General features: G+C 38.2%; 2 protein-coding genes across 3 annotated transcripts; one reads left to right on the forward strand and one right to left on the reverse strand.

Annotated features, from left to right (window-relative positions):
* Positions 1-2,103: 2,103 nt before the first annotated feature.
* On the reverse strand, positions 2,104-6,443 carry LOC123867950 (beta-lactamase-like protein 2 homolog). 2 transcript variants are annotated; one of them, XR_006796541.1, is made up of 6 exons: positions 6,029-6,443; positions 5,235-5,395; positions 4,897-5,040; positions 4,106-4,287; positions 2,792-3,140; positions 2,104-2,250 (listed from the first exon to the last, which is right to left on the reverse strand). XR_006796541.1 is itself a non-coding variant. In XM_045910286.1 (6 exons), exons 2-6 carry the CDS (start codon positions 6,148-6,150, stop codon positions 2,868-2,870), a joined length of 882 nt encoding a protein of 293 aa, XP_045766242.1. In that variant the 5' UTR covers positions 6,151-6,171; positions 6,324-6,443; the 3' UTR covers positions 2,641-2,867. The 2 variants fall into 2 exon arrangements, 1 of the variants encoding a protein (XP_045766242.1); XM_045910286.1 differs by lacking the exon at positions 2,104-2,250 and having other exon boundaries at positions 2,641-3,140; positions 6,029-6,171; positions 6,324-6,443.
* A 732-nt stretch (positions 6,444-7,175) lies between these two features.
* Positions 7,176-12,965, forward strand: LOC123864291 (NADH dehydrogenase [ubiquinone] flavoprotein 1, mitochondrial). Its single transcript, XM_045904628.1, has 8 exons — positions 7,176-7,312; positions 7,450-7,665; positions 8,100-8,392; positions 9,067-9,297; positions 9,643-9,875; positions 10,689-10,892; positions 11,051-11,118; positions 11,530-12,965. Exons 1-8 carry the CDS (start codon positions 7,264-7,266, stop codon positions 11,667-11,669), a joined length of 1,434 nt encoding a protein of 477 aa, XP_045760584.1. The 5' UTR covers positions 7,176-7,263; the 3' UTR covers positions 11,670-12,965.
* The last annotated feature ends 1,681 nt before the right edge of the window (positions 12,966-14,646 follow it).

Here is a 14,646-nt window from a genome sequence, read left to right on the forward strand (position 1 = left end):
GATGGATCATTATTTTAGAGGATCAAATAGTATCCCACAATCAATCTATCCGTAATCTCTCGATAAGTTAGGTACTTAGCGACCTTATATTTTCTCAAGACTTATATTTGGGTTAAACAACAACGTTGCTGAGTAATCCATCCACAGATTACTGATAGGATTGATTTTATTAATTTTAGCCATAAGGAAGCCGCTTGGCAAACATAAACGAAAACAATCAAACATGAAACTTATTCCTCAGCTAAAAATTTATTTGACGATCGAAAAATCGGCTCTTGATTGAATACGAAATCAAATCCTCGTAACGGCATTATCCAATGCCACAGTATTTCACAAACTGTAAATTGTAAACAGTTGATAAATACGCGTCACGAATGTTGACAAAGTTGGCGGTTACATCGATTATGCGGGTACGCCGCGATACCTAATTCGTTTTAGACCGCACTTTAGTAAGATTCATGCTGTAACTTTTTTGACATAATGCTACTTTTGTGTAAAATCGCGATCTGTCATGCAAAATTTTATGTTGGCACTGATTATTATTATTATAGCAGCAAGTCGATTCTGGATAATCTGCATCAACCATTGTTACAATCTCAAATTGTTATGATTGGCTGAATTTATGGCATTCTTGTTGCTCTAGGGGCCCTACTGCGGTTCAGTATTGACAGCTATAAAATCACTGACTGACTGACACACGCAAACACTTCATGGCATGTCAGCCAATCTGTCTTCCGTTATTTGCTAAAATGCATTGTTGCAGCTAAAATCCCCTTAAATTCAGGCAATTACCCCAATTGAGATTGTTATAATATTGTTGAGGTTGTTCCTGACCCGTGGTCGATTACGGAAAAGTGCATCAATCATTGCTACAATCTCAATTGTTGTAGATGACTAATTTTATTGCAACAACGCATTTTAGCCAAAAGCGAGAATATCAGTCAATCAGAATCGATTGCGATCGGCTATGCATAGCTGTCATTCTACCGTAAAGATTGACAGGCGTGACGATCGCTATCGCCTGTGTCGTTTCTCACTATTGGGGTGAAATGCATTGTTGCAGAATGAACATAAATTCAGTCAATGATGATTGAGATTGTAATGATGATTGATACAACTTCTTCGGAATCGACGGGCTGTTTATGGCGATGACAAATCGTGACTCTTGTGCAAATATCGCTAATTATCATTTTTTATAGTACAGATCGGCATGTGATACAGTAGGTACGTTACTACCAGTGTATCTGTAATTTCAACTTTTGTGACGGGTATGGTACAGCTCTAACTTTAAGTAGGTAGATTATAATTTAGGTAAAAATACAATTTTGTATAAGATTATAAAAATAATAAACAATTTTATTATTTGTTATGTCTCAATGTAAAAAATAAATGTTTTGTGTTGTAAGGAAACTGTTTAGTTTTATTTCTAACTAGCTTAGGCAGTTGGCTGACCGCTGACGATTTGTGAGAAATGGGTTGAGCTAAAAAACTAGAGAGTTGGTGGGAAACGAGAAGCGAATGTGTACTTAATAGGGATAGTTTTGTCGCTGGGCTATGAGCGAGTGTGCGAGTGCGACGGGCGAGTAATCGCACACCATACATTAATCCCTGCGCAAACTGTGCAAGTGTTTTGACCACCAATAAAGCTTTGCTGAGCGAGTTTTTCTTGATAGCTCTAGTGGAGAGAGAGAGTTCTCGCCGGCAGTGTGCAGTCAGCTACGGTATTATGACACGGAATCATACATATACCTACGTTTCTTGAGCGAGAAAATAGTCAATAGCTAGTCGCATCCTCGTCGCGGCAAGTGTTACAATTCGACTCGCGCACGATACGTTGATAGCATCATACCCTTTCACAGTGGTAACCATAAGTTTCAACAAAATCACAAACGATGTGCGAACGCAGTTAGGTAGCTATTGGTAACGAACAGACAGACAGAAACATTGGACCTAGAGAGAAGTATATTCATTGCATTGAACTTTACCTACTTCCTAGTAAAACTAACATTTGATCCGAATTAATAAGGTGATAAGGAAATAGGAACAAAAGGCAAAGAACAAAGGTATATATAATAAATAGGTATAAATTAAACATCATTTTATTTAACAGAATATAAAACCTTTAATTTTCCATAATAATACCATCTAATATAATATCATATCTGTAACCGTCCACCTTACGCATCACCTCTTCAACGCGTTCCCTGTATCCCTTCGTCCATGTGGACTACACAAATGAACCCCTATTTTGCCCCCTTAGGAATTGAATTTTCAAAAATCCTTTCTCATCGGACGTCTACGTAATAATAGCTCTGCATGCCTAATTTCAAACCAATCCATTAAGTAGTTTGAGCTGCGTATTGATAGATCAGTCACTTTTCCCCTTACATATTACATATTTAGACTAGCTGATGCCCGCAACTTCGTTCGCGTGGATGTAGATTTTTTAAATTCCCGTGGGAACTCTTTGATTTTCCGGGATAAAAAGTAGCCTATGTGCTAATCCAGGGTATAATCTATCTCCATTCTAAATTTCAGCCCAATCCGTCCAGTAGTTTTTGCGTGAAGGAGTAACAAACATACACACACACACACACACACACATACAAACTTTCGCCTTTATAATATTAGTGTGATTTATAAACTTTTAATTAATTCGAAAAAGAGAAATCTGTTTCTGAATCAGTTTTGGTCAATTTTATATTAAGACCTGCTTAATTTTATACCCAACGTTTATCCGTGACTTGGTAAGTGGTCCATTTTTGCACAGTGTAGGGACTATACTCAAGCCACTGTCAAACGTCACTTAATGCATCACGCAATGATTTAAATGGTTTTTCTTAGGACTAGTCATAAAATTCTTCATTTTATAAGTTACTCCTAGCGCCAACAAACTGCCATCTGCTCTCTCCATCAACGGTCACACATTTGACCTTATTCTCTTTGGTCAATTTCGTGAGATGATGATTGACATTGTAGGCGGCGGCCGGCCACAGGTGCTCAGGAGTCTCCGTGTAGATAATTTTGACTAGATCCATCTCGTTAAGTTGTTTGTCTGAATTCTTTTCCAGTGTCTCAAGAATTTGCTTCTCACGCTGGTTTCTGTGCTCTATGTAATATTCTATCTTTTGTATCGGATCCTGCAAAAAAAGATTCATTAATTATGATTTGAAGTGCTTCAAAGTGCAGAAATCCTGTTCGGCTAGAAGTAAAGTTCAAATATTACAACTGCAGAAAAAGGCCGCCAAACAGAATAGCTGCTTTGAGACTGCCATATTTTATGCTTATGGAAGGAAAAAAAAGGAGAGGAAGACCAAAGAAAAGGTGGATGGATTGGTGTAAAAGGAGTGGATAATGTATAGGTGGATTACAGAAATGAGTGGAAAAAGAAGACATGTTGTACCAACCGGGACCCCACGTAGCGTGGAATAAGGTCAGGCAGAAGGAGATATTTTGACAGGCTAGTTTTGTACCTTACACAGAGGATTTAAAGTTCAGTTTACTTGGAAATTATTTTAGAAAAGACGTATTGACTCTGCCGCAATGCCACAGTAGTGCTAATTTAGACCATAAATAAATGAAACAAATACATATTATTTACAAGTCAAAAAAATTCTGCAAGTATCTTTGTGAAAAGCATGACAGTTCATTTAGCATATTGATTTACTCATCAATTTAGTTTAGCACCAACAATCGGTTAGTAGTCAATGGTTTTCAATAGTTCAGTTTCGTTTCTCCAGAGAAAAAATAAACCCTTATAGGATTCCTTTACCATTTATATTTTATTTATTTATTTAAGGATTTACTTTATTGGTTCGAGATTTAATAAAAAAATTATAGTAGGAATTTTTTGGGATAGTAATGCAATTCCTAGTAATTCCTAGCTCCTTCCGCATATTATTATGACTTGTTTAACAGTAGGAACTATTTCAACTGTAATGTTTAATGATTATTATCAAATGTTAGTGATAATAGCCATGAAGCAAGGCCAACAGTATGCAGGAAATGAAATGGCTAAATTTGGATCTCTAAATTGGTCTCCTGTTCAATTACCAACTTTAGAGAAATGAGGTGACAAGAAATAGAATGATGAGAAGTTCCTTACTTCAACAACATTTCCATGTCCAGGATAAATAACGGTGGGCTTCAAATCTAGTATCCTCTGCAAACTCTTCATATACGTGTAGAGATCCTCAAACACTGCCGTCCCCTCCCCCAGTATACAGTCACCACTGAAGAGTATATTCTCTTCAAGTAAGGTTAGTACTACATGATCTGTGGTGTGACCTGGGGGTAAATAAAAGAGTCATTATACCAAAGAATATTTAATAGTACCTTTCAGGTATAGAAGAAACATTCCCTAAAGACGTCCAAATAAATAGCGACTCTTGTCACGGCGAAATAAAGTGCAATTCAGCTTGCACAATACTGCAATCTAAAATTTAATAAACATCTCTCTTTCTATCTCATAAACTCTAATCTCACTCTCTTTCTTATGAGAAAAGATTTATGCGGGAGCCGTCGAACAGGCGCGGCGCCGTAGGTATAATTCTCGGATCATTTGACCAAGTGGTTCTGTACTGATACTTCTGAAAATTGTTCTGCATTTGTCACATCCAAGTATTGACTGATCTATCAACGCACAGCTCAAACTACTGGACGTATCAAGCTGATATTTGGCTTGAGGATAGCTATTATGACACAGACATCTGAGAAGAAAGGATTTTTGAAAATTCTACCCCTAAGGGGGTAAAATAGGGTTTGTAATTTGTGAGGTCCGAATGGACGAAGTCGCGGGCATTAGCTAGTAGGTACTAAATACTAAATTTAATAATAAAAATAAAAAGTAAAAATTTAGCGAATAAGGTGAAAAACCTATAATTCTGTTATAATGACCTGGTGTATGGTGTATTTTGATTGTGGCTCCCTCAACTGTGATCTCTTGTCCGTCGGAGAGCCAGTTGAGTGGGATTGTGTTGGGCAGCTGACTGTCAGGCATGTCGATTGGGTCCCGTCTGTGCTTCCACACCTTCGGGCTTTCTAGAAATATCAAATCATAATAAGGATGCTATCTTCTTTTCTATCTTTTTCTAATTTCTTATGAAATGATGTTGTTTAGTTTAGAAAAGGGGTCAGATATTTTACCAACTTGCAATATAAGTGTTATTTTTACCCTGGAAACCATTATGTTTTAGGTTTTACCTGTCTTTAAGCAAATGTTCAGTTTTACAAACTTGCAATAGATCCATATAAGTTCTCCACTCCGCCAATGTGATCGTGATGCCAGTGTGTCACCACAATGTGTTCAATGTTAACCTTCTCAGATGCAACCACATTGGACAGATGTTCCTGGTAATCTTTTATGTCTTTGTCACCTGTATCAAGCAAAATGCGGCTGAAAATATCAGATAAAGATATTAGTTGAGTTTATCAAATTGATGTATTGTAGCTGTAGTTATAAATAATTTGATAACTTAGTGAGAAGAAATATACTAATAACTTTTAGTGACAACAATCAGGGGTACAGGTTTAATGAAACTTCCACACCCCCTCCAAGCCCGCTTCCATCTTACACTGTATTATCACTTACCACCTGGTGAGATTACATTGGAATGAAAAGAAAATAATGATAATGATAGCATAGTGGTCAAGACATTGGTCTTCTATTCGGGAGATCAGGGGTTCCATCCTGGGCACACACTTCTGACTTTTCGGGGTTATGTGCATTTTAAGCATTCAAATATCACTTCCTATAAATAATGGTGAAAGAAAACACTGTGAGGAAACTTGTTTTGCCTGAGAGTTTTCCAGAACATTCTTAAAGGTATGTTAAGTCTGCCAATCAATACTCAGCTAGCGGGGTGGACTTTGACCTAACCCTTCTCATCCTGAGAGGAGACCCTGAGACAATGGCTTGATATTTGATAATGAACTGTTATACTGTTATTTTACAAATTCTGTGGAATATGCATATTAAATACCTAAAATAAAAGTTTAATACAACACAGAACAACTAAATTCTACGTACTTTTTCCCAGTTCCTATTAAATATGTATTAGTACCCTGTAGAGTCATAGGTCCTGGATTGCATCCAAGAATTCGTATAATTCTGCTTGATAACCTCGTGACTGCAGGGATTACAGCTGCCATTCTGTTCTTTTTAGTTTAATAATAAAAGCAATAAGTAGTCTAAAGAACCAAAGGCACAGGCTACGTTACGAATGAAGATACTGGAAGATACTAATTAAAGCACTAAGATGAATACCGCCTAACAATTGGTCTGAAAACAATTAGTTGTAGAAATTAATAGAAGCGAAAAATATCTTTCCTAATACTACTAAATTAGGTATACAATAAGAGACGGAATCAGGCAAAAATATTTTGTTTTTATGTAAAGGTAAATATTTGGATTTTGGAAAGGGCGATTACGATTAGACAGCTACAATGCCACCACAGATCACTATATACCAGTCTAAAAATGCCACAACCGCACGTTGAACGTTCGCAATCACCTCGGCCTCTGATTGCTTGACGCCTCTTAATACTCACTTGCTATTGGCTTTAACGCATTGTTGCAATAAGAATACCATAAATTTAGCCAATCACAATACCTGAGATTGTAATAATAATTGATCCAATTTTTCCGCAATTGACTATGACAGCTCATCTGTCAAAGTCAATAGGCTTTTTTTTTCTCTCTCGTCTGACTTTACACTGATTAGCCAATGTCAAGTTTGTAGTTATTTACAAGTTACTGTTATGGAAACTATATTGTATAAGTATGGTCTTCGTCTGAGCCGGCGCCCGCCGACATACACGCGGCGCCCCGAACGCGCGCCAGCAAACGCCACCACAGACGAAATCCCAGTCAATAGGCTAGCTTTAAGTTTTACTGTAATATTTTCATTAAAAAAAAAAAATTGCTGCTGATGACGTATATCTATATTCTCTATGCATATTATCATAGACTCACCACAGAGATTTAACTACGCCTGGTTAAACTTGGTTTACTCATAAGCAAGGAACATTTATACTCTACTCAGTACTCATAAGTAAGTTAAGTAGCATATGAAATGCATATGAAGTTAGTTATTACACTCTGATTTTATAAAAGATGTACATCCCAGACTGATAAACTGAAAATATGTATTTTTTTTCTTTATATTATGTTGTCTGTGATGGTGATGTTGACGTTTGACGTTTTTTGACATTCAATCAATAATTTTTCCATGTTTTCCATTGAGTTTTGAAAAAGTTAAAAAAATGGCTGGTGCTCTGGCAAGGGTGGTTCAGGCCACGAAAACTCATCTCGGTAAGTAAAAACGTACTATTTTCATACAATTTTATGGTAAAATCATAACTTATTTGAATCTTGACTCTTGTATGGACTCTTGCCATAGGTGCGTAGTAGGACGACTTACATAATTTTGACATATTTCTCTGTTTCAGGAGTTGTCGGGCCTTTGGTAAGTATCAACAACAATGGTTCGGTACGTTTCCAACAAACCCAGAGCACTAAAACGAAGTTTGGTCCCTTGAGTGATAGTGACAGGATCTTCACGAACCTGTATGGAAGACATGATTGGCGACTGAAGGGAGCGCTGAGCCGCGGGGACTGGTATAAGACCAAGGAGATATTACTAAAGGGCACCGATTGGCTTGTCAGTAAGTGTTTGTGTTATTGAACTTTCACTATTTGGTAGATTTCCAATTTCACCATATTTTGAAACATATTTAGCAGCTTGGTCAACTTGGCTGTTTTGATGGTCACTTAGATTAAACTGAATTTCATTACAGAGCTATAACAGACCTATGAATTATATTAATTTTTATTTTTCTCAGTTAAACGTAAAGCTTGTGCTAGGAGTAGGTAGAAAAATAGTGTAAAAGTTAGGGCTTGAACTGTCAATCTGTCTGCCTTGGCCATTGAGCTTACTGATGGTTCAAATAATAATAAAAATTAACTAAATTAATTAATAAATAAATTTCTTATTAAAGAAACTCACAGAAACCATCTCCAAACTCTTCCTGAGGGTACAGGTAGCTACCATTATTAATCTATAAATCAAACTCACTAAATCTAAATATGTTAATTACAGATGAACTTAAAACATCTGGTCTCCGAGGTCGTGGAGGCGCTGGATTCCCCACCGGCATGAAGTGGTCATTCATGAACAAGCCCTCAGGTGGCCGACCCAAGTACCTGGTGGTTAACGCAGATGAAGGAGAGCCTGGCACATGCAAGGACAGAGAGATCATGCGTCATGACCCTCACAAGCTGGTGGAAGGCTGCTTAGTGGCCGGGAAGGCTATAGGAGCCCAGGCTGCTTATATTTACATCAGAGGAGAGTTTTATAATGAAGCCAGTAACTTACAAGTGGCTATTGCTGAGGTATGCTTTTCAAACTATCTAAAACATAAGTCACCCATTTCAATAGTTTATGGGTTTATGGTAAACTGTTTAGATTGATTCTAAATGAATCCTTCTCCATACACAATCTATTGTGTATGTTATACCACCAAGTGTAGCGCAAGGTATGACAATAATAGTACATACAAACTTACTATTGTCATATTAATTGAGGTTTCAGTATTTTAAAACAGTTAAAATCTCATAATCTGGTCAAAATCTACCAACCTTGGGTCAATTTATTGTAATAATAAAAATCCATTCTAATTTTTTGTATTTTCCGAAAATGCCTTATCAGTTTTTGACAATTTTGGTACAGGAGATTCAGTGCATGGATGAAATATAGATTTTACATTATTTTCCTTATTTATTTCACTACTAGCTGAAGCCCGCGACTTCGTCCGTGTGAATTTAGGTTTACAAAAATCCTGTGGGAACTCTTTGATCTTCCGGGATAAAAGTAGCTTATGTCACTTTCCAGGTCATCAACTATACCCATTGAAAAAATTATATTGATTTATTGCGACGTGATTGAAGAACAAACCAATTATCCAACAAACAGACACACTTGTATTTATAATATGGGTAGTGATGTAGCTTTTTAGGACATGTTCACATTTTAAAATTGTTCACAATTCAGCAACTTTGTATTACAGGCCTACCAAGCTGGTTTGATCGGCAAAAATGCGTGTGGATCGGGCTTTGACTTTGACGTGTTCGTGCACCGAGGAGCAGGCGCCTACATCTGCGGGGAGGAGACAGCACTGATTGAGTCCATTGAGGGCAAGCAGGGCAAGCCGCGCCTCAAGCCTCCCTTCCCCGCTGATGTGGGCCTGTTTGGGTGCCCCACCACTGTGAATAATGTCGAGACCATTGCTGTGGCCCCGGTAAGTTATAGTATTGCTTTTTGTATTCCCATATCCCAAAAGTAAAAAGGAATCCTTATAGGATCAGTTGGACTTAAGAGTTAATAGCGGAAATTAGAAGAAACTAACACATTAAAAAAAACTTATTTATTCAGACATATTTTCGAAACTATAAATCTTATTGAAATGATCTAAAAATCACCATGGCTGGGGAGGAAAAGGGGACAAGCCAAGTCCTAGGGGTAGGGGCCCTTTGAGGATATATTTTTAAAATCCGAAGGCACATTTGTGCCAGAAATCAAAACTAACTTATTTTGACGTCAAGGTCTAACTTGCCCTTACTATAAAACATATTTATTTTATCAGACAATCTGCCGCCGTGGTGGCTCATGGTTCGCATCATTCGGCCGGCCCCGTAATAGCGGCACCAAGCTGTTCAATATCTCTGGTCATGTGAACACTCCCTGCACCGTAGAGGAGGAGATGAGCATCCCCCTCAAGGAGCTGATCGAGAGACACGCGGGCGGCGTCACCGGGGGCTGGGACAACCTGCTGGCCATCATCCCTGGGGGCTCCTCCACACCGCTCATACCCAAGGAGTAAGTAGCTTATCATCTTTGCTCACATGAATACTCCCTGTACAGTAGAGGAGTAATGAGCAGAGATACGGGGGCACCCGTTGCTCGGACAACCATCCTCCGCCACACCTTTCAATCTAACAAGTAACTCAATAATAATATAGTTACTCTATTGAGTAACTTTACCTCTCTGGTGCCCTGATAGAAACATCCAGTAACCACACTTTTATATTTTTAACCGACTTCAAAAAAGGAGGTTCTCAATTCGTCAGAATCTTTTTTTTTTAATGTAATTTACCTAGGTACGAAGTCGGGCAGGCTTCACACTTGGATTTCTAATTTTGTTTTATTATACTCGCTCGACTTCATACTTAGGTAAATTACACATGTAGCTAAACAAAAATTATTTTTTTACTTTTTAATGTTTGTGGTTTTTGAAGTCGGTTTTATTTTTCTTTTCAATCTTTTTTGTTCAAAATAGAACTCTGTTTAGTTTTTTCCCCTCATAACAAAAGCTTTCTTGCAATTGCAGGGACTTCGTCTGTGGTGGCGTTTGCAGGCGCGCGTGTTTGTACCTTTTTGGAGTGTTTTTTTTTTTGTTGGAAGTGGCCGGTTTTTGTGTTCTGCTGGTGTTTATTGGTGGTGGAACTGACTGAGAAGCGCTCTAAAGGGGCGCCGCGTTTCCCTAACTTGACATTGGCTAATCGGTGTAAAGCCAGACGAGAGAGAAAAAAAAGCTTTCTTATCTAAGCCTGTCGTAGCACCTCCATGCGGTATTGTCATTCCTTCTCGGATATAGAAGTTACACTTCAATAACTTATCATTTACTTTCAGCGTCTGCGAGACCGTGCTAATGGACTTCGACGGGCTGGTGGCGGCGCAGACGTCGCTGGGTACGGCGGCCATCATAGTGATGGACAAGTCCACGGACATCGTGAAGGCGATCGCGCGCCTCATCATGTTCTACAAGCACGAGTCGTGCGGACAGTGCACGCCGTGCCGCGAGGGCGTGTCGTGGATGAACAAGATCATGTACAGGTCAGTTAGCTGACTCTGTAAACTTGTGTTGCCCTAGTACTTAGTAGGTTCAAACACTATTAAAATTTATATTTAAACATAGCGCTCGCTGCGCTCGTGCTTATGATACATGTTGTTGGTATTTTAGAAAATATGTACATCTAATGATATTTTTTCAGATTCGTCGATGGCAATGCATCGCCTAAAGAAATTGACATGTTATGGGAGCTTTCCAAACAAATTGAAGGTTGGTATTATCTGTGTAATAATATATTGTCCTAATGTTTGAAAATATTGCTAATAATAATAATAATTAATAATTGTAGTTTTCCAAGTGAGCACCAGGAGAACTTGACATATTAAACATGCATGTCGTGTTATATTAACTGTAAAAAGTGTTTTTGAAATTCTCTACTTTGCTAAATTATTTCAAAATCGATATCTGGAGGTTGTAGTCGAACCATAGAAAAAAAAGATAAACGTCTCTGACACTACATCAGAGATAGTAGCCGCCTCATTGTATTAATGACAAGAGTTAAAAAAAGAACCATAGAAAAAAGAATTAAAAAAAAAACAGCTAAGTAATGAGCGTTATGAATGTAACCATAGTAGGTTCACATCTGTCGCTTGTACATATACACATATTTTCCGTCGACAGGACACACGATCTGCGCTTTGGGCGACGGCGCGGCGTGGCCGGTGCAAGGCCTCATCAGGCACTTCCGGCCCGAGCTCGAGCGCCGCATGCAGGAGTACGCGGCCGCGCACGGACCGAGCAAGGCCGAGCGACTATACTAGACAACTTAGTTATTATATTATACATACAGTACTACCACTTTTATAAGATACGCCGACGTACGGTCGGCCTCAGAATTCGAGTAGCAATTCCGCGAAACTATTGCATCAAAAACCTGTCGCACTTATGATCGTTGCTGTAAACACGCCACACACACCTCATGCATATGCATAACCGTGCCACGGAAATATGATCATTAAGGTGTTAAACAACTTGTGGCCTTTGACTGTTCCTGCGCCAAAATTTTATTGAATTCAAATCAAAAAAATATTATTATTGACTGGCGCGAAAATATCTCAGCCAATCATAGCGTGCGTCCGTCCGCTATTGGTTGTTGTTTACGCGCGAATTATTTATGAGCGAGATAGCACGACTCTCCTTTGTTCTTGTGCTTAAAACCTTAACGTCAAGCAGTAAAGTCCTGTGTACATTCGGTTTTAGGCGGCGTTAGGTTGCGTTTTTCTGCCGAATTATGCCTATAAAAGTGGTTGTACTGTACCATAGTTTCATTTTGTAAAATATCTAACAACCTACTCCAATAAAAACATAATAAGCAATAATGTCTTTTCTCGTAAAAGTTTACCTAAAAAAGCCTAATGATAATAATTTTGATGAAACCTTTGGATCCAAAAGAAAAGACGTGTATCGTCGTGTACGTCACCTTAGGGTCTTAAAGATGTAACGAAGTGAAGGAGTGGTTTTTAAATTAAAAAAAAAAAATTGTATAAGTAAGGGTCAGCAAAAGTGAGTTTAAAAAAGTATTGCGGTTGTCTGCTCCTCCTAGTAATAGTTGCGTTTTGCTGTCATACTAAACCCAGATACATATAAATGCTAAGATTCTCACTAGTTTGTTTAATATAACGTGTACTAGCAACAATTTGTTAAGATAAATATATTTCACTTTTTATCCGACTGCGGCAAAGCCAAAAGGAAGGGTTATGGTTTTAGCAGTCTATGTATTTTATGAAAAGGCTTGATTTTGCCGACAAAGCAAGATTGTAAAACTGATAGTGTCAACAATGTTAGGTAAAACAAAAATTATGAGCGCCATGTTTTTAATAAGACTCCGTTTGAAAATCAATACCTACCTTACCTACATATTAAAGTTATTACTATTTATTTTGTAAATTAAATTGTAACTTATTAGCAACTTTGAAAGTTGAATTTGCCGTAAATTGGTTGTCGTCATTTCGTATCGTACTCAGCAGAATCTGACTGATGTTTTGTACATTATTTTTGTTCGATTAAGTTAATCAATAGTAGTGTAAATATTTAAATAAATAAACCCTCCAAATTCATTTGTTTTATTTAATTAGAACCAAAATCAAACAAAAATGGTTAAATGCCAGTAGCTATTTTCCAAATAGCAGTGATAGTCCAGTGGTTAAGAAGCTGGCTCCTGTTTAGGAGGTCCAGTGTTCGATCCCAAGCACCCATGTCTAACTTTTCGGACTTATGTGCGGTCTAATTAAATATCACTTTCTTTAAAGGAAAACATCGTAAGAATACCTGTATGCTTGAGAGTTCTCCATGATGTTTTCAAAGCTGTTTGAAGTTTGCCAATCCGCACTTGGCCAGAGTACCCAGTCCAAAGTAGAGTAGTGGTCCAAAGTGTTTTCATTCTAAGTGGAGAAGCGTGCTCAGTAGTGGGTCGGTGATGATTTTCCGCTTGCTTTCCTTCAAAGTACCTAGTTTGTAAGTATTTATGATAGAAGCTATATCCTTTTATACATTATCTCCGACTCAAACAATCGTGCCCATCAACGTATTTAATTATACTACCGTATATAAACTATAAACATATTATTATTAGATGATCGTGCCTATCTATTAAATATGTAAACTCGTATCATATCTTTTCCTTGTGTGGTTTTCGTATCATTTTCCTCAATTCATTTTCGGTATACTTAGGTAAGTAATCTTGCTAGGTAGCTATCAGTATCATAATACCTATTGTTCATTTTCCTCCTTTTTTTGCTAGGTATGTTACTCAGTTTTTTCTCATCTAGAATTTCAGTATTTTTTGTTTTATTGTATGAACATATCAATATGCTCATTGCTCATACAATAAAACAAAAAATGCCCATGGGTCCATGAGGTTACGGGGTTAAATCCCAGGCAAATTCTCTTATGGCCTGCGCAGTCGAGGGACAACTGTCCGCGGAGGACAAAAATGGGTCAAGACTTGGGGGACATCTCGGTCGAACTGCATCGCATAAGGGCCGATTCACACCGGACTGCGCAGGCCAAGACGTAACACTCGCAGAGTGGAGTGAAGCCAAGGTATAAACTTAGTGTTCACAAAACAAGTAGACCAATCAGAAGTCTCAACATGGTAGCTTACTCAGGTCAGATAGAATAAGAGTTAACTTTTAAATAAGTACACAAATCTGTTTTCGTACAATGCGCAGTCATACGTCTCATGTTCAGAAATCAGAATTCATATTGGACTGCTTGTTTTGAGTACACTATACGTCTTTCAGCTTAGTTGATAACAATTCAAACTAAGCTTTATTTAGAGTACGCGACAGGTTGACATGGCAATCGGGGAGGGAACGCCCCGCACATCCCCCGCGCTAACCTGATGCGGGTAAGGTTCAGGAGTGCGGGGCGTCGCCCCGTCTGATACCCCGATTGCCATTTCAACCAGTCGCGGACTATACTTTGGCATAACAGCGGCGGCGCTGCGTTCTATAAGTTTCCGCCATATTTTGTTTTCGGTATACCATTTTCAACCGTATGTCAAGTCTATAAAGTAGAAAAGTGTATAATGTAGAATTTCTTTATCAAAAAGAGTACCAGTCCATTCCATCCTTATGCATCGACCAGTCTTATAGTTTTGCCTATACTAGTTACTACCTCGCTTAGTAGTTTAGTGCTCGCTAGTTACTGCTCGTGAGGCGTAACATCTGCCCCCAAAAACGTCACTTCATGATGACCACGACCGCTCTGCCAAGAGTGTTACGACAAAGAAGAAGA

Source organism: Maniola jurtina, chromosome 1, assembly GCF_905333055.1.
Source record: "Maniola jurtina chromosome 1, ilManJurt1.1, whole genome shotgun sequence".
NCBI classification, from domain to species: domain Eukaryota; kingdom Metazoa; phylum Arthropoda; class Insecta; order Lepidoptera; family Nymphalidae; genus Maniola; species Maniola jurtina.